The sequence below is a fragment of the Neospora caninum genome, chromosome Ia (genome assembly GCF_000208865.1).
Source record: "Neospora caninum Liverpool complete genome, chromosome Ia".
Taxonomy (NCBI): Eukaryota; Apicomplexa; class Conoidasida; order Eucoccidiorida; family Sarcocystidae; genus Neospora; species Neospora caninum.
In genome coordinates, this window is record NC_018385.1 from 701,114 (window position 1) to 718,955 (window position 17,842).

The window sequence follows — 17,842 nt, forward strand, 5'->3', positions numbered from 1 at the left end:
CTATGTTATGCACTGTCATCGGAGATGCATTCTAGATTTAACACCTGCAGCACCAGGATGCTTGTCAACCCACGTGGAACGATGCATTGGTTCACTGAGTGGACTGGCAGGCAGTGGCGTCAGACACACACATGTTTACGCGGGACGCAAAAAACTCCAGTGGCGGATGGTCTGCTCCTTAGCCGGTGCTGTGGTACACGACGGTCTACCAGCTATGAACGGACGAAAATGAGGTTCGCATCCTAGGTATGGTTGTGGAGGGCCACTGGCAGCGAAGAACGAGTCGTGGTCGATGAAGAGGCGGGGCCTGGACACGAGGGCCGGAAGGCAAACAGGTGTGCCCTAGATGCCGAGGGGTGCACACTGGCACCAGACAAGGTGACCTAAAAGTATTTATGTTTTTCCTGAAAAAGATGGATCTCTGTAGAGCTATCAGGATCCCGAAATGACATGCTTTCCTGCGGGTGGTCGCCCAAGAAGGTAGACCCCGTCGAAAGTGATGTCCCGACGCACTGGGTGACAGTTTGCAGGTCCATCGAAATTGGCCAAATTTCAGTTACTATCGCCGGTAAGGCGACACAGAAAACCCAATGAACACCCACCGAAACAACGCCAGTGTTGCGTGGAATCGACAGAAAACAATACGTATTTTGTCCGAACCAGGAATCGAACCTGGGTTTACACGGCCACAACGTGTTGTCCTAACCTCTAGACGATTCGGACCGAAAGACAGTTATTTCGAACTGCTCTGGAGACACAAGGAACCCATGGACGACGAATAGAGAATACATTGTCCGAACCAGGAATCGAACCTGGGTTTACACGGCCACAACGTGTTGTCCTAACCTCTAGACGATTCGGACCGACAGTTCGCCCCGCAGTTCGACTACCAGAGAATCGCAAATTTTAAATAGTGACGTTACGGGTCAAAATGAACGGCGAAGCTAACTCCACTTAAATATTGCCGTGTACGGGATACGCATACCTCACAAAATATTGGAGAGCTCATCTCAGGCCCAGCATACTGCGTGCGGCGCTAGTGGATGCTCTTGTGAGTGACCGGCTCTTCACAATCCATGCTGCAAAGAAAATCAGTTTCCCTTCGTTACACACTACATGTTCCTCGGGGCGTTGCTTTGGTCCCATGGCACCACAGACGACGGGGGTATCAAGTGAGAAGCAGTTATCCTTCAGTATGGTGAGTGGCCATGTGTTACCTCCGTTTCCTCGCTCTCTGCATGATCGACTCACCTGTTTTCCGGCAACGTGAATGAATTCTTGCAGACCAAAGAAGGGGGGGGGGGGGACCAACCTGTCTTTCCCACAGGCTACGATCCTGAGTGTGACACAGCGTAGGCATAACGATTACCCCAAAAGAACGCTAGAAGGAGTGGCGGGTCTCTCATACCATGACCGAAGAAGTGCCGACGTCTCAGTGGCAACCGCTGCGTTTTGGGTCTTCGGCGGCATGCCCGTACCGGTCAATTCGTACATTTTGTTGGTCTTGTGATGGAGCGAACAATGCATCAACGCCGCGAATCACCTGCGCAGAGCATGAAGATGTAAGCGGCGGCGTCACGGAATAGCCAGACAGTTGCACTCAGAGTATATGTCACAAATCATGGGACGTTTTTCATCAGATAGTCGCAGCGAGAACCTATGGCCTGCGTCTGCTTCCAAAAGCTGGGTAGGGGAAATAAAGCCAATCGTGACACTACTCCCTTGTCGTCAGATTTACTGCCACAGGTGTGTTCCAATGTGTCCTCGGGTTGCGGTGTAACTCATATGGCGAATCAACCGCTTTCCGTCTTCATCAGCATAGCCACGTTACATAGGTGTGTCCCACGCAGTGGGGAAGATCCACGGTCTTGCCGTATTCGTTCATCAGCTGCAGGTGTCTACTAGAACTATGGATTCCTTGCTGAGTCAGGTGAGTCTTCGAGAGGTAGGGACACATTTGCAGCCAAAGAACCAGTCACGATCAAAAACGGATCTGAGTATATTTTTCTGCTCACACCTACTTAACGGTAAGTTTACAAGAAGGGAACAATAACCGACTACAGCTTGCAAATTCTCGCCTACTATTCGCCCCTCAGCCCCACAACGTCCCGACGCGATCCTGTCATCACATGCAGCAAGTTTCTGTACTAGTTCTGGAACTGCACCGATGTCCTTTTCATCCCCAAGTGCCTCCTAATTCGCTTTTTCTACATGATAATCTCCAACTCGGATCATCGTAGGAGGCAAGAGGCCGATCCAATGGGCTGGGAAACGTGTATTGTGCTGCAACGCCGAAGGCACCATTTAGGACATAATTGTTTTCATTTGCTTTCCTCAAGGGAAGCAGCTAGAAACCTCGGGATTCAGGGGCTGACCAAAGACTGGGCTTACAATGGTGTGCTGAAAGCTGGTCTCTTCTTTTGTCCTTGCATCACTGAAGCCTCTTTGCAAGCATCGGACGGGCCGTCACAAGTAGTCTCCCTGGGAGAAAGGTGAAGGCTCTCTTCCCTAACATGTGGTAACCCCATTCAGCCGGCTTGGCGACAAAATCATCTGTCCACGTTGCAGGTCGTCGCAAAGCGTACACACATTTGACGCGTCTGCGTGATACTTGTCTATGCCCAAAATGTCTACACGCAGGATAAAAAGTTACCGGTCACACAAGTCTGTCTCGACTGTATCTGCTTAAGTATGTCCACCCGACTGAAGAACACTAGGAACGCAGCGCTGTGACTCCACATCCCGGCACGCCAATTGGAACATCCACGTCGTTTACACTAAACTCCTGCTACGGTGTTGGAAATGCTACATTTCATTTTCGGACGTCTGCAGTCGCCTTTGTCTCGTCGCAGTGTTCTTTCAAGAAGTCGCGATGAGAGTTTTGTTCGATGTGGTGTCCACGGATGCTCGTCTTCCCGTGGTTCGCACTGCTTCTCCCAAGTCGTCCACAACACCGCTTGACATCGCTCCTCTTTGGCCCGCCCCTCTGCCAAACTCGGGCTTATGCGGCGACGCAGAGTGGATAGTCCTTGATGCGAATGACCATTCGGCTGATCCTCACTTCAGTTCCTCTAGTGCATTCGGCAACCGAGAAGATCTCCTTACTGCCCACCGGGACGGGCGAATCTGTCGGTGGTCCGGGAGGGACTCTACGTTGAGCACTGCTGAGACTCTCTTGACCGTATCCGACACAACGGTTACATGTTTCGCGGCCGTTCCGGGGAGACGAGATATCTCAGAGTCTTTTGACCACCCACCTGAGGAACCGTGTATAGTAGTAGGAACGGAGGATGGAAGTTTGAAATGTTTCCGTCAGCCTGTCGGCAGCCAAGAATGGGTTGACGAAGCCACCGTTCCAGAAGCGCATGCGTTGGCTGTGACCTCCGTCACCTGGTCTCCTGACGGCTCTCACTTCGTCTCAGCTGGGGACGACGGCGAAGCGAAACTCTGGTTAGTTCCCAGGAGGTGCTGGCTACTCTCTCAAGAAGCATCTGCATGGGTTGCAAGTGTGTTGACGGGGGGCTGGGCAGCTCTGCTCACTTTGCCGCGGATATTCCCACCGACTTTGCACTTGCTGGTGCTGTGAGAGCATCCGGCACACGGCATGTGTGCGACGTGACCGTCAAGCGATGGTGGTTTCTGGGCCTTCCTTGGAGGGGACGCTCGTACGGCGCGTGTGGCCCTTCTCTTCCTCCCAGACAAAGCCGCCATACCCTGGAGCAGTCGGCTGCCAGGAGTGCAGCAAGGCACCGCTGTGGCTGCCTTTACGCAGAGCGGAACTCCAAGACAGAGTTCAGACACACGGTAACACGCAGTTTGTGTGCGCGACGGAACTCTTGTTGTCCATGGCCCTCAGCGCGCGCGTTCTGAAATATCGCTTCCGTGTGCTGTGCCGGTAGGTCTCGCCGGTGCCAAGCAAGGGCAGTGGTAGAGAAATGTGATGCTCCCGTAGCTGCCGTAAGCTGGTCGACCAGTGCCGATGCGTTAGTCGTCGGCTTTGGAGAGAAGTTGCGCGTTGCAACGCTGCGCGACTTGGTGACGGATGCCAACGAGAAACATTTGGGGCGAAGCAGTGTGGAGTGGCGTGCGCACAAAGGTGCTGTTCTAACAGTCGACTGGTCAAGGACTATGATCCTTTCTGGCGGCGAAGACGGTCACTATAAGATCTGGAACCCTGATGGCGCCTTGCTGTTCACTGGATCTTCTCCGCGAGTTTCTTTGGGCGATGCTCATCCTTTTGATCCTGCCGTCACTGGCAACCCTCTGTCCGCCGTCACTGCAGTCCGATGGAGCCCGTCGGGCGACACTTTCGCCGTAGGCTCTAACGACTGGATCGCCGTGTGCGACAGATCCGGCCGAATCCTCTCACAAACATTCAGAGAATTTGGTGAGGAGGCTAGTGCATTCCGAAACGCTGCCACGATACGCGCAGGACCGTTCTCTTCCAGTCCACCGCGGTGACCCGTCCCACGTCTTTTACCTTGTATTGCCGCTATCTGACGTCAACTGCTACAAAGTAAACAATCTAGAACCCGATAGGAGAAGCAGGCATCGGATACATGCAAGTGATTCCCCCACGCGTTTGGAGCACGCGGCCGCGGCGCAGTGTCCTGGATAAGTAACTGGAGTCACCCGTGGATCGCTGGCAGGCCGGTTGAACCCCTTACTGCGTTCGGATGTGCGAAAACTGTAGCGCCCATACTGATTCTGCTGCTGTCCCTCCGGCCCTCGAACAGGCCGTTGTCCTCTCTCGGGATTCCTCTTTCCAGTAGAAGTTACAGGCTTCAGCCGCCGTGCACGATGTTGTGTCCAACTGTCCTCACCTGGTAGCAGTTCCTGATACACTTGGCGAGCGAGTCGCGAAAAACCAGATTTGGTTTGCGAACCGGGAGGACATGCAAGAACTTCTCTTCCTTTCGGTCGCTGAATCCAGGTCTGCCGCACACGCTGGCGTGGACGCGAGACGGAGCCCATCTCGCCGTGGCTAGTACGCCCTCGTTGCTGGCGCTTGGCCGAATCATTCCGGACCCGAAGCGCTGGCGCACCCTCGAAGTTTCAGTGGATTCCGACACACGCCTCTTGCTTAAGGTGGGAACCCCTTGCGATTCTCACCATCGCATCGGCGGAGTTTGGCGTAGCCGCAGGAGAGGTGCGAGCGAGCACAGCGTCTTGGAGTGTACTCGAGACGTGCTGGAGAGAGCTTCATGGCGACTCTAGAAAGAACGCACACTTCTTGTGGCGGGAATCTGTTTGGTAGCCGCTCTCTTTCCATGCTAGACTATAGCTTGTGCATTTGGCCACAACGAAACGGGGCCGTGGGCCAGCCAGCCAAAGATTGTCGTTCCTGCCGCTCTCATGTCCGCCACTTATATGCGTGGCACATCTTGTGCGCCTGTATCCTCCAGTGCCTTTCCCAGCGATGCCCTGCTGCATGCTGGGGGGTTAACAGCGGGAGTGATGCAAATACATGCGACGTCACGATTCGACATCCACACGCGCTCGCCGTGGAAGTAACTCCATGATTAGGTTTCACATAAAGGAGTCAGAAGAAAAACTCAGTGAAACACGCGGCGGAATGCATTTCTCTGTTTCTTCGACTTCTACGTGTTGGTGCAGGACCTGAAATCGCAGGCTTCACGGAGACTCGAACAACGAGATTCCATAGCTCACTGGTCGATTGGTGAGGAGCAAGAGAATGTGCAGTTTCGCCTCGAGCACTGTCTCAACTAAAGAGAGACACTCATGTTGATTGATGCCCCACCACTCCTCCTGCATGCAGTAAGTGCTAACAAGAGAACACGTACAGGAGGTTTCCGGTAGCGTGCGATCTCCGATTCACAACACAAGGTGGCCGTCGTGACATCAAGATCCGTGTAGATCCATCCATATGTAAGGCGGACCATCCTCATAGACTCCAAAACCCCAGTAACGGGTGACATGGAATGCCCGCAGTGTTTCCAGTGTAGCCATTGCTAGTTCAAAAAGACGTCTTGTTCAATTTGGGTTCTACATTCTTATCCCCGTTTGGTGCAGCTTGCGACGCCCTGTTGGTGGTGACCACTCGACAATGCTTCGTCTACAAGTTGTCATCCGCCTTAGCGTGCCTGGTGAGGGGAGACTCCATCGTTGCATAACCGTCGTAGCAGAAGATGCTGCCACAGTGCGGTCGAAGCCAACGCGACGCGTGATTTTACAGGCTTTCGCCTCTAGGTGACTCCAGTCACCCGCATGGAGGTTCCGCCTTTGTGCCACTCCCCCGCCTCAGGGGGCTTTCCTCCGGATCGCGCATAAAAGAAGCGCAGTTCGCCTCCCATACAGCTTGCTCCACACCTTTTACAGGTTGACAGGCGTCTAGGTATGATCTCAGGGCTGCCTTAAAGAGAAGATGATTCGACAATGCTAGAGAGCGCTGCGTATACGGATGTTGACAATGCAGACCTTGTCTCAAGCACTGCCGTACAGCCCCTGCGGTCGCCCAGGGCTTCCCTGAAATTTTACATCGTGGAATTACACGTAATTTAATTTTACTAGGAGGATTTGGGATTGGAAAACCTTGCACACTCATACTAAGAACCCCTTGGCTTCGTGTCTGTAGGAAAACTGCCAAGCTGCGTACGTCGACGACCTCCAGCAGCCCTGTTTCTTTGCAAAGCAGGGAGTCCGACACGCGTGTCTGGTTCAGCCTTCTCAGATCCAAGTGGGTTTCTCACCTGAACAACCAGCGGGACTCGCGGCGCCGATCTTGCCTCAGTCCAGCAACCACTCTACGTGCCGTGCCACGCATCGCGAACCAGCCTCACGCTCTGTTGCAGCACATCCGGGAACCCGTGACGAATCCTGCTGGAATAAGTACCTGTGTCTCCATAGGGAGACGTTGGACCGGTGCTGCGCTGGGACTTGGATACAAAAGTGTGCTCCCCGCGAAACTGAGTGCCGCTCTGCATGTTACGTCACTTCCCACGCCGCTCGAACCGTCAATGCTGAACGGGGCTGCACAAGGACATGCTCTACAAAGCGTTGCCGGCTCCAAAAGATGTCACCGCGACCGAACTGATAATCTGTCGCGTGGTATCGCTCGGTGTCATCTTACGCTGCAGGAGAGGCATGGTCGTGTCGCAATCGAGGGGAACACTCACACTCCGTATAACTGGGGAGACCACGGTTTTTACGTAGGAGCACATATCTGCGTTTTTCGTTCGGTTCTACAACTGCAGGTAGTGAATTATGAGACAAGGTGTACTGTGTGCACTCTGAAACCACACGACGGTTCGTGGAGGCCCAGCACTCTCATCTCGGCGCGCGTCGCGATCTCTCCTGACGTCTTATGTCTTGTAAGACACCCCAGATGCGCGCCTTCGACATCCCGGGAAAGAGCTGCCAAGCAGAGATCCTTCAAGGCACTTACCAGCAAAGATACCGTTCCTGAGAGCTCGCTCGAGGCCGCGAGTCGTGATGCCCAGTGCCCGCCCTTAGCCTTCCACTGGGGTAAAGCCCTCGGGGGGTGTTCGCCCAAATCCGACCCCCGGCTAGAATTAAACGTGCCTCCATTCAGAACCGGGGGACCACCCATGGTGTCACCTCTCTCTTGATGCTTGACGCAGGTGGACGCCCAGGATCGGTCCCGGGTTCGCGCGTTTGATATTCTGACAGGCTCGACAGTACCTGGCCCATCAGGGCACTACATTGGCATCAAAGAGGTATAGGAAAACAACACTGTCGACTTCATAAGCAAGTCTAGCAAGAACTAGCCAGTTTCTAAAACGGTCAGGCAGGAGGGGCGGTCTGCCGGCACTTCCAAAGATTAAGCCTCGCAAGGATTCGTTGGAAGCACGGGAAGGATGCTCGGTATACGAAGACGCAGATGCGTATAGTACACCGGAAATGACTGTATCGATTTTGGAACTCGGTCTACCCGACTCCCGCTGTCTAGACCTACGGTTCTCACCTCCAGCAATGCTAAAAGTTAGTGTGTTGCAAGCAGTAATGTTCTGGTGTCAGAGAAACACTGTGGCGATGAGAAAAAAGCTATATTATGAGAAGAAGACGCAAAGACAAACAGCAGCAGCTGGGTGGAGATGTAAGACACTGCGAAAAAACTGCGAAAACGCAACCCTTTCCGTATGCCTCCTTTTAGGACGTGCTCTACCTTTGTCTACAGTGTGGCTACATTCGTTTGGTCCTGTATGCCTGCGAATATATGTGTGTGAAGATCAGTCTTAGCCAGCAAGAGAACACCCAGTGGCGCAAGCTGGTGATCCTCGACGACGCCGGCAGTCTGTTTCTTTCTCCCCTTCACAGGTACTTTCAATTTGCACTCCTTTTAGATGACGCTCGAAATGTGAGGCAAGAGTTAACCTCGTTTCTCACCCGTTTTGCAGTTTTGTAGCCGTGTGTCTCACTCCGGGAGTTCAATACAGGGATTCAGACTTCTCCAGTGCGCACGGACTACGGCTGTGCCCACCGGTTGTCTCTTTTACTCTCGCTTCGCTTTGTTTTTCAGCCCTTGCTGGACAAGACTCCACACTTCGCCTGTGCAGTCCTTCGCTTGGGACGAGACAAACGCGCTAGTCGCTATCTCCAACAGCACAGTGGTATGCTGGTTCGTCCCCGCCGCCTCCATGCCTTTGGACCTCCTTGAGGAGTTCCAGGTGAGGATTGCATCAACTGCAGGAAAACCTCATTGCAGCGGGGTGAAGGGGGGAGGCATTTGCGGGCGAGTGGCGTGACCGCCGCTCCTTTTCTGCCGAAAACAACGGCCACATGTGTCCTGAACCAACCGCCGGCTTTTAAAGCACACATGACATCCTTGAAGAACACCGAAAGTGCAGGGTTGCCGACTTGTTCTTTTTCGGAGAGAGAAGCCCATGACACCCGCAGGCTTTTTTTCACCAGATCACCAAGGAAGCAGGCGACAAGAACCTCGAGAGTCAAATCGTGGCCTTCCACGACGGTTACCTGACAATGAGGAGACCGGACGGCGCCCTACTTCAGATTGCTGTTTCACCGTTCGCGAACGCAGTATTTGACCAGATTGCCAAGCTGAGGTGGTAGGCGTTGCACTGACGTATGAAATGACTTGGCGTGTAGACGCACGTCGCAGCCTCGGTGGATGGCCGAGTTCCCGTGGAAGATTCGAGGACTGGACGGCTGATTCGCAAAACCTATGGAAGCCTCACGTGTAGCGGACGCTTGGCAAAGCTCGTGGTCCTCCCGGTTTTGCAGATGAGACCTCGAAAAAAAGAGCGGGAGCAGTGCCACGCTCACTGATGCCCATCAGCAGCTGGTGTGACTTCCGACTTTGAGGTTTCCGTTTGGTTTTCAGGCCTCTTCCAGCGGGTGTCAGTGCGCGTTTTTCCTGCCTCAGGAATCGAGCGATCAGGCTCTGCCGACTCCTGAGGGTCAAGGCGCTTTGGGGCTACCTTGCGGCGACGGCTGTTGCACACAGGTATTGGCGCACGAGCGACAGTGCCTCACCAACGACGATGCGAACTTGTCCTTTTCGACCGTGGGCGAACGAACAAAGGGAAGACGACTAGCAATCCTAACGTGTTTACCGATATCTGTGCGGTCCTGCTTACGCAGCCAAAGCACAGCTGCCTTCGCTTCCTTTTCGTTTTCATGTTCTTCCGCAGAGAACTCGGGACTGCAGAGATTGCCTTCGCTGCCATCGGGAACACGGTCGCCGTTCACCAGCTTCAGTGTATCCACACGATCGCCCACCCGATCAGGAGGACTGCCGAAACAGCGCTTCTGTGTCGCAAGACAGACGATGCCGTCCACCTTCTGTTGGAGCATGGCCTCGTCTACCGCGCACTAGAAATACTCATGGAAGTCCACCGATGGCAGGTCCGTTTGTACTTGGCGTGCTCGTGTTGGGATCCGGAAATGTTTGCCGCGCAAGTAAACCTCCGAACCGCCGGGAAATGGAATCTGGGGACCGCGTGCCTCGCCTGAAAGATGGCAGCGAAGCGCCACAGTTTTTCGGGGAGTATTGTGCCTTCCCCGCCAAACGATCCAGTTCTGGGCTTCGTTTCCTCTTGTTGATGTTGATAGTCTGAATATCTGCGTCTACGGAGTTTCCAGACTGCTGAGTTCCGTCTCCAGGTTTCGGTGTGAGTGCGTCCAAAAAGTATTGCTCCGTCAATCCACAGAGATGTTTTCGGACAAGAGACACACACCATCTCTTTACGCACGGTCCCTGATTCTTGTCCGTTTTCTGGGGAAAACGCGTCTCCCGATCCCACGTGCGAATTGCACACGTGCAACTGTCTCTCTGCAGGCTCTTCCCTTTCCACCGTTGAGCGCAGCCTCAGTCACCCCCCGCTGAACTGTGTTCTGTGACTCCTTTGGCAGGAGGCACTGGATCTGGCCACGGCGTACAAGACACATGTCGACACGGTTGTTGCCCACAGAAAAAAGTTTCTAGATGGCTTCGGCCTGTCTGAGACAGATTCGAAGTTTAAGGCAGCTCTGCAAGTAAGCTGCGCATTTCCGTGCCTTGTTGGCCTTCCCCAGAACCAGTCACGAAAAACTGAGACAGCCTTAAATGCGCGGCCTCAGTCTCATATAGTTACCAAAAGGCTGGAGCTGAAAAAAGCCGTCGACTGCCGAAGAATCGTGCCGGTTGTCGAGAGAAATGCATGTGCCTTCTGTCAGCCATTGCCCGCTCTGCGAGTCTAGAAGACAAGCGTTTCTGCGGTGTGCGTGGACGCAGGCCACTGAAATCGACTGGTCAGCCATCCAGGCGAAGATTCGCATGGACACGGAGAGAGAAGAGAAAGCGACAAATGCTGCAGCGCGTCCTCATACGCAGAGTTAGGATGGTTAAGAAGGGAGTGAACCGCTATCCGTGGAACTCCACCGGTGTTTTCTCGGGGATGTGTGCGTTAGTGGAGATCGCTGACCGACAGGGTTGGTAAGGCTTTCTGTCGAACGCCCTCTCTTGCCAGTGATGTTGTATTTCTCTGCGTGTCCCATAGTGCTCAGCTCCGCGCGGGGGCGGTCCGAACAGACCTCGGGTTTAATTACGGCAGTGTGGCGTTTTCATCAAGCGCCACTGTGAAGGCTTTTCGCGACACGTCCAGCTTTTTGACCCTGTTACGAGTGCACCGACGGTCGCCAAAGGCGTACACACTCGTACACACGCCTCTTCCAATCCACAGCAGGTTGCCACGTGGAATACTCTCTCGCTTCTCTAGTTCGATTTCGGTCAGCCGTGTGCAAGTGGGACAAACGAATGCTCTCGTGCAGTGCTGACACCCTTTTTATCGCAATGTGTACTGGCACACACTTCCGCCTTCCTAGCTGACTCTCTCCTTCGGCGGATGCCTTCCTCTTTTTGAAGAGAGGAGGAAGGCATCCGCCGAGCTGGGTCAGGAAATCTGGTCGAAACAGCTGCGCCGGAGAGAGAGTGGATAGTTTCCTCTAGCCGAGATCGGAATTCCTTCGTCGGACGCTCGGCCATCGCACACACCATCATCTCGCCCCGCGCAACTTTCACCTCTTTACCTGCCTTTTTGGAGACAAACTGCTTGTAACCTTGTGGACGGCGGGGATTGCCCCTCCCTCAACGTTCGCTGCGAGGTGAACCCACGAACGTCGCCGGCGTTCCGGCATTTCAAAGCTGGACCGCGTCGTCCTGGCACCTTGCAAAAATGCACGTCTTTTCGCTGCCGCCGCTGGCCCGTGTTTTCTACCCCTGCTCTCAAGCTGTACACAAAGTTTGTGGACACGTACGTTCCACCGTCAACGCTGAACTGTTCAACAGGAGCGCCCTCGGCGAGAGAGAAGGGACAGAGAGGACCAGCTATCGCTAGTTCACCTGTGCGCAGGAACCTCGCCGCCCGCTTTCTGGCCAATGGAGGGAGACGGGGAGAGGAAACGTGGAGTTGGCCTATGGAAAGGTGACTCGACGAACGGGGCAAAAAAAGAGAAGGGGAAGAGAATTCCTTCCGAATATCCCGTTCTAAACAGCGATTTCTCGCCAAAACCCTGACGCTGCGAGACAAAGCTCGAGCCGGGGTGAGTCGATGCAGTACGGCGTTTCCGGCGCTCAGTGGCCAGCGCAACGGCGATACGGTTACGAGTGCAAATCGAGTTCCGCGTCTCTTTCTTTTTCCCGAGCTTTCAAGCGAACGAGGCGAGAAAGTCTTCCTGCTTTTCCTCAATTCAGTGCTTTCCTTGATGGGGTGACGCCTGTGTCGAATCGAGATATTTTCCCCGCGCGGATTTCGCCTGGTGTGCCCCAGTCCTCGTTCCACAGTGGCAGCAGCCCTCTGTTTGACAGGTCTTCAGAGAGACGAGAGTTCTCGAGAAAAGCCGAGAGCGCTCGCTTCTGGTTCGATGCAAGAGAGAATGCAGTAGAGTACCGCCGCCGCCCTTTTTCAGTCTTCGCGTTCTTACGTCATTTGTCGCGTCGCCGGCTGCCTTTGCAGCCTCGGGAAGTCTCAACTGGGGAAGCGGGCCGACGCCTAGTGTTCCTTTGACCGCGTTCGCCAGGACCACGTCCCAGCTCTCAAATTCAACGCGGTTTTTTTTCGCAGATCGCGAACGGTCTCGGGGAGACTCTGCCCCGGTTCAACCCCGTCCCTTCAGGCCGTCAGGACGGGGATCTCCGGCTGCCTCGAGAGGCGTTTCGACCTCGTACGTTGTTCTCCATTTTCACGACCTATACAGACGTGTATGTGTGGGCGGAAGTACGGCACTACTCGTGTGAACTCCCTCGTGGATTTCTATGAGCTCTTTTCTGTATCCAGATTTCTCTTAGGACTCTTCACCGCGTTCCAGCGCGTAGCCGCGCGGGAGAGGCCGATCCATTTTAGGTTTTCGGATGCATGCTCGATCTTCATCCCTCGTCTTTTCCAGTCGCCCCTCATCTCGCCTGTCCCCCTCATTTCCTTGTACTCCCCTCATCCCGTCTCACTCCCGCCCAGGTACCGGTTGTCGAAACTGACGTTGCGGATCTTTCTTGCGCGTCTTCGTTTCCCCGAAAAGGCCCGTTGACATGGCGTCGTCACGGAGTAGCTGGTGTTCTGTTGGGGCGTCACAGGGGCGTTTCCCTCCCTCTTGTCGAAATGTAGGTCCATGTGGCTCGGCTTTTTCTGGGGCTTCGAGTCGGCGCTGCATCGCATCGAAGTGCCCATCTTGTGGTCCGGTGCGCGGACCGTCTTGCTCTCCTCGCTCCTGTCGCTCCGTTTCAGTCTGTAGGAGAGATGCTGTGGACCGGTTGCGTCTTGACTGCTCCTCGACGCGTTTCCTTCTGTTTCTCGTTCTTCTTCCTCTCCTTACGCTCTTCTCCCCGGCAGCCGTCTCCTCCCTTGTCTCCTTCTCGCCCTCTGTCTCTCTCTTCGTCGCAGCAGAGTCGCGTGCTGACGCCTCTGCCGAGCCTTCCTCACCAGAAGCTGGCCAGGCCGCGAACTCGATCAGTGCGACGAGCGAGGCCGACAAGAAGACGGACGACAGCGCGGAGGAGGACAAAACAAAGCGCACGGAAGAAGAGTTGAAGGAGAAAGCCCGGGAAGCGGCAAACGCGGCTGCCGACGCTGCTGCGAAGGCCTTGGAATTGCGCGTTCCTCTGCCTTCGCTGGTCACGGCGACGGCAGGCGCTGCGGCGGCGCAAACAACCGACCAAAAAGACGCCGGCGTGGCAACTCAAGCCGGGACATCCAAGGTGGTGCGTCCAGATGATCTGCGGTATCAGAACACTCCAGAGAACCCAAAGGACGGCGACACTGCGAAAAAGGAAGAGGAAACACCGATTCCCGTGGACGGGGGAGAGTGTATCATCTTCGCCGCGGAGGAAGGCGACAAAGACAGGTAGACTGTGCGGTCTTCCCAGAGCGACGTGCACGAGCGCTCCGTCCTTGAATGGAATTCCACTGTTGTTTTAATCGTGCGCTCTCGCCGTCCGCTTGCCGGTGCGGTCTTCTCGTCTTGTCACTCGCGTTCCCTCTGCACGACGCGTCGGGAGGTACTCGAAACGCGTTGGTGCCCCCGGTTGCGTCGTTCTCGCAGCTCGGCTTCTTCTCTCCCGATCCTTCTTTTCTGTGTTTCTCACCCGTCCTCTTTCTCGCCGGCGTCGAGCAGCCTCCTGTCGGGTTCTTCATGCTCACTGTTGCTTCATCTTTTTGTCCGGACGAGATGAGTCTCTTCCGCTCGTCCCGTTTTGCCTCCTTTCCTTCCGTGGCGCCGCTTCCTTTTCGCTTCCTTCCCCTCGCGTTTCGGCCCCAACCGCGTCTCCCCTTCGTCGCTGTGGATCCTGTCTCCGCGCCTCGATGTGCGACCCTGCGTGGCCGTCGCGTTTTGCCATGCCGTCCGCCTCGGAATTCTTAATTCTTAACCGTTACTTCGATCTGTTCCGGCTGCGGCCGCCCGGCATCAGTTCTAAAACCCCTCATTTGAGCACACCCTGCATCGCGGCTTTGCTCCTCGCGTCTCCTCCGAATCCACTATCGGTGTTTTCTCGGTTCCGTGTAGATCGGGCCTGTCGATCGTTCCACCCTGTTAAAACGCTGTGTGACGAACGGTTTCGCTCGTGGAAATCCAGTGTCTCTTCGCCTGTCATGCACTGCACTTGGCACATGCACGCCGCGCCGACGCACCGCGTTTCACTCCCTTCGCGCGTGAGAATCCTCTCCGATTTCTCCAGTGTTTCTCACGCGTCGTCTGTTTTCTTGCAGCTGTTCCTGTCCCAAGGGCTTCGTCCTCTGCAACGTGCAAGACGTCCAGGCAGTCCGGACGCGCCTCGCAAAGATCGAGCAAGCAGCGAGGGCCGCCGCCGTGCGCGAGTTGCTGCTGCGTCTCGACAAACTTCCGGCAGAAGAGCTTCAGAAGGCTCCTGCGTCAAGCGCCAAGGGGTCGGAAACGGGCGACGAGGCCTCAGGCGCGCCGACGGCCAAGACAAGTGGGGGCGAACTGCGGGGGAGCGCAAATGCGTCAGGCGACCAGGCGGCAGAAGGCACCGGCGGGACCGACGAGGAAGAGCGTCGCGAGGCGATGCTTCCCCCCGAGCTGGCCGAGTACGCGAAGAAAGCCGCGAAGACGGCCATGAGTCTGCATGTGCCGGCGTGGGTAAAGACCTTGTGCGACGAGGACGAGAAAACCGGATTCAAATCGTACGGCGTCCAAATCGACTACGAAGCCGAAGCCACATGCACTGATTCCGGAACGAAGGACGAACCCGCCGTCGATTTTCTCTACGACCTCAGTAAGTCGAATTGTCTCTCTCAGAGGCGAGGATCCCGCAAGGCGACGCGGATTGGTCAAAAGCAGCCGTGCAAAAGCGAACGAGAGAACGCTTCGTGAGAATGAGTCAGTGCGAGGAGACGCAGAGAGGCGTGCATGTGGGACACGACTTTCGAAAACAGGCACTGGACACGTCGCAGGCACGCCTTTTGAATCCTAGACTTGGTGCACTCAGAGGGGAAAGGCGAAAAGCGAGGGAGCATAAACGCTCGGCGGACTCGGCCACAAAGCGCACACGTCACTCTAAGCAGTCTCCAGGGGGCTCGAACCGAAACCGGAGATCGAGGAAACCCTCAACGGTAGTAACGCGTTTCGCACCTGCGTCTCCCGAGTCGTGTCTCACCCTTCCTCTCTTCGCCGTCCACCCTTTATGATCTCGCGTTCTCCGTTTGCTGATCGGTCTCGCACGTGCCGGTCCGCCTGGTGGTTGTGTCTCTATTCTCGAACTGCCTCATTCTTCGGGTTCCTGTCTCCTTCCCGTTTCTCCATTGCGTCGTCTCCCAAGCCCGTTCAGCCGTTGGCCGTCTCTCGCCCCGCCGCGTCGCGTACCCTTTGCCCTGGGGGCTACGAGTCGCGCCTTTGTTTCCTTTCTCCTGACTTGTCTCGTTTTCTATGCGGCCCGTTTTTAGCGGTCTCAGCTGGTCTGCTGTTTCGTCCTCTCCCAAGCACACGCTCTCGCGCGTTCCTTGTGCTCGGTAGCGTTTGTCGCCGCCGCGCCTGCGTTCCGTCTTTTCCGGGCATTTTCGTTCTCTCTTCTCGTGGCTGTGTTCTGTCTTCCGTCTCTGCCCCGTCTGAAGTCCCCGATTCGTTGTCTCTTCGCCTCTCAGTTGTGGCGGGCGCCTCACCCGGCGAAGGGGGGGGTGTGAAGGCCATTCGTTTTGCCTTTCAGCTGCGGGCGAGGTCCTGGCGAACGCCACCGAGCGTGTGTCATTTGCGTGTGTGTCCAGACACATATGTACCCTTGGACCGACTCCACAAACTGCAGAAGAAGGACAGCAGCTGGACGCCGAGACACTGCTTGGTTGCCGACTTCTACTTGTGCAAGCGTCTCCCCGCGGGGAGGGAGAAAGTAAGTCCCTCGTTGTTGTTTTCGCGCACTTTCGTCTGCGGTCGTCTTTGCGCGCGGCAAGTTTCTCAACGCGCCGCGACATGTTTTGTCCACTGTGTCCCGTTTGAGAGCCGGCGGCACTCCGCAGATACACACTCGAGGCAGCTTGTTAACTTCCACCTGCACGCGTTGCCTTTGTGCATGCAAACCCCGTCGAATCCGTTATGGAGAGGCTGGTTTGCGTGCTCGAACCCCCGTTCTCTCCTGTTTCCTGTGGACGTCGTTTTCCGCTTTTCCCTCTCCCACGGAGAGGCCTCGAGGCTCGGTCTCTCCGTTTGTCTCGACGGCAGTTCGGCGACTTCGCTGTTGGCGACGGATGTCTCCCTTTCCGTCTCTAGGTCCACTGCGAGATCTCTGACTGGAGCGAGTGGTCCACAGAGTGCCTAGACAACACGCAAACGCGCAAGAAGATCATCACCCGCAGTGGTAAGAGAAAACCAACTCGCGTTGTCAAGAGTTTCCATTCCCGAATGGCCAGGCGTTCTCGGCGGATATTCACCTCAGCAGCTGTGCAAAAGGTTGAGTGAGCGATCTCCCGTTTCGTGGGGCTCCACGCGTTTTCGCCCACTTTTTCGTGTCAACGGTAGCCCACGTGTGCGGCACACGCGCTCGCACGCGCTCGCACAGGACAGCGCATGTGCCTGGTGTGCATGGACGCACGCATTTGTGTGCACAGCTGTACAGTGCTGTAAGAAGCTAGACGTTTCTTTGGTTTCAGCACGCGTCCTGCACGCCTCGTGGAGCCGGGCACACACGTGCCGCCGCCCTTCTGGGAGTTGGGGTCTGCGAAGAGAAGGCATGCGCCGATTGCTGCACGCATGTCCTGTCCCGAGTCTCCCAGGCGCGAAGCGACATGCGTGGAATTCGAAACGGGTGCAATTTCCTCGCCGGGCGTTCGTGTGTATGTGTGTGTGTTTCGGTCCTTTTCGCGAAGGATGTATCTCCTGCTCGTGTAAGGCTCTCTCCAAGAAGTATGGCCTTTTCGCTTCCGTTTCTCCACAGGTCAACACGGCGGACGCGCGTGCGTCTGGGACGGAAAGCAGCCGGTTCACGCCGAGGTGACAGAGGTCCGTTCGTGCAGCGAATCGTAAGATTTTGAGAACGCTCGGCGTTCTCAAAATCGTAGGTCTCGCTGACGGCTTATCCCTCGCCAAGCTTCGCCTTTTTCTGCAGCTAAGGCGCCGAAAAGGCCCCGGCACTTTCGTTGTCTCGCCCCCTACTCTGCGCTTCTGCGCCTCACGACGAAACGGAGTCCCTTTCTTCCTTCTCCAAGCAAGGACCATGTATTCGTCATTTTGGACTTACACGCGTATATCTAGCACACGCATATGGAGATATGTATCGCGTATGTATCAAGCGTCTTATATATATGTGTATGTATATGGCGATGCTTATACAGCGTATAAGCATGTCCATTTTGATATATATGTTTTGGGGTCCGTTTCTGTGTTTCCCTTTTGCTCGAATACTCGGAGCTCTTCCGCATTTGGG

The 17,842-nt window shown here is 55.4% G+C and overlaps 2 protein-coding genes and 2 non-coding genes across 4 annotated transcripts; 2 read left to right on the forward strand and 2 right to left on the reverse strand.

Moving 5' to 3' along the window:
• Positions 1-651: 651 nt before the first annotated feature.
• NCLIV_t010004 lies at positions 652-723 on the reverse strand. Its single transcript has one exon. It is a non-coding gene; the product is annotated as a tRNA-His (tRNA).
• A 68-nt stretch (positions 724-791) lies between these two features.
• NCLIV_t010005 lies at positions 792-863 on the reverse strand. Its single transcript has one exon. It is a non-coding gene; the product is annotated as a tRNA-His (tRNA).
• Positions 864-2,872: 2,009 nt separating this feature from the next.
• On the forward strand, positions 2,873-10,819 carry NCLIV_000850 (conserved hypothetical protein; the record flags this gene model as incomplete). The annotated part of the gene is made up of 14 exons (XM_003879577.1): positions 2,873-3,450; positions 3,900-4,387; positions 4,934-5,088; positions 5,617-5,680; positions 6,034-6,107; positions 6,596-6,697; positions 7,602-7,697; positions 8,159-8,298; positions 8,501-8,648; positions 8,893-9,047; positions 9,847-9,900; positions 10,054-10,279; positions 10,354-10,476; positions 10,715-10,819. 14 exons carry the CDS (start codon positions 2,873-2,875, stop codon positions 10,817-10,819), a joined length of 2,508 nt encoding a protein of 835 aa, XP_003879626.1.
• Positions 10,820-13,003: 2,184 nt separating this feature from the next.
• Positions 13,004-17,442, forward strand: NCLIV_000860 (spatr, related; the record flags this gene model as incomplete). The annotated part of the gene is made up of 5 exons (XM_003879578.1): positions 13,004-13,815; positions 14,679-15,205; positions 16,191-16,312; positions 16,690-16,777; positions 17,354-17,442. The coding sequence occupies 5 exons, from the start codon at positions 13,004-13,006 to the stop codon at positions 17,440-17,442; spliced, it is 1,638 nt and encodes a 545-aa protein (XP_003879627.1).
• Between the last annotated feature and the right edge of the window lie 400 nt (positions 17,443-17,842).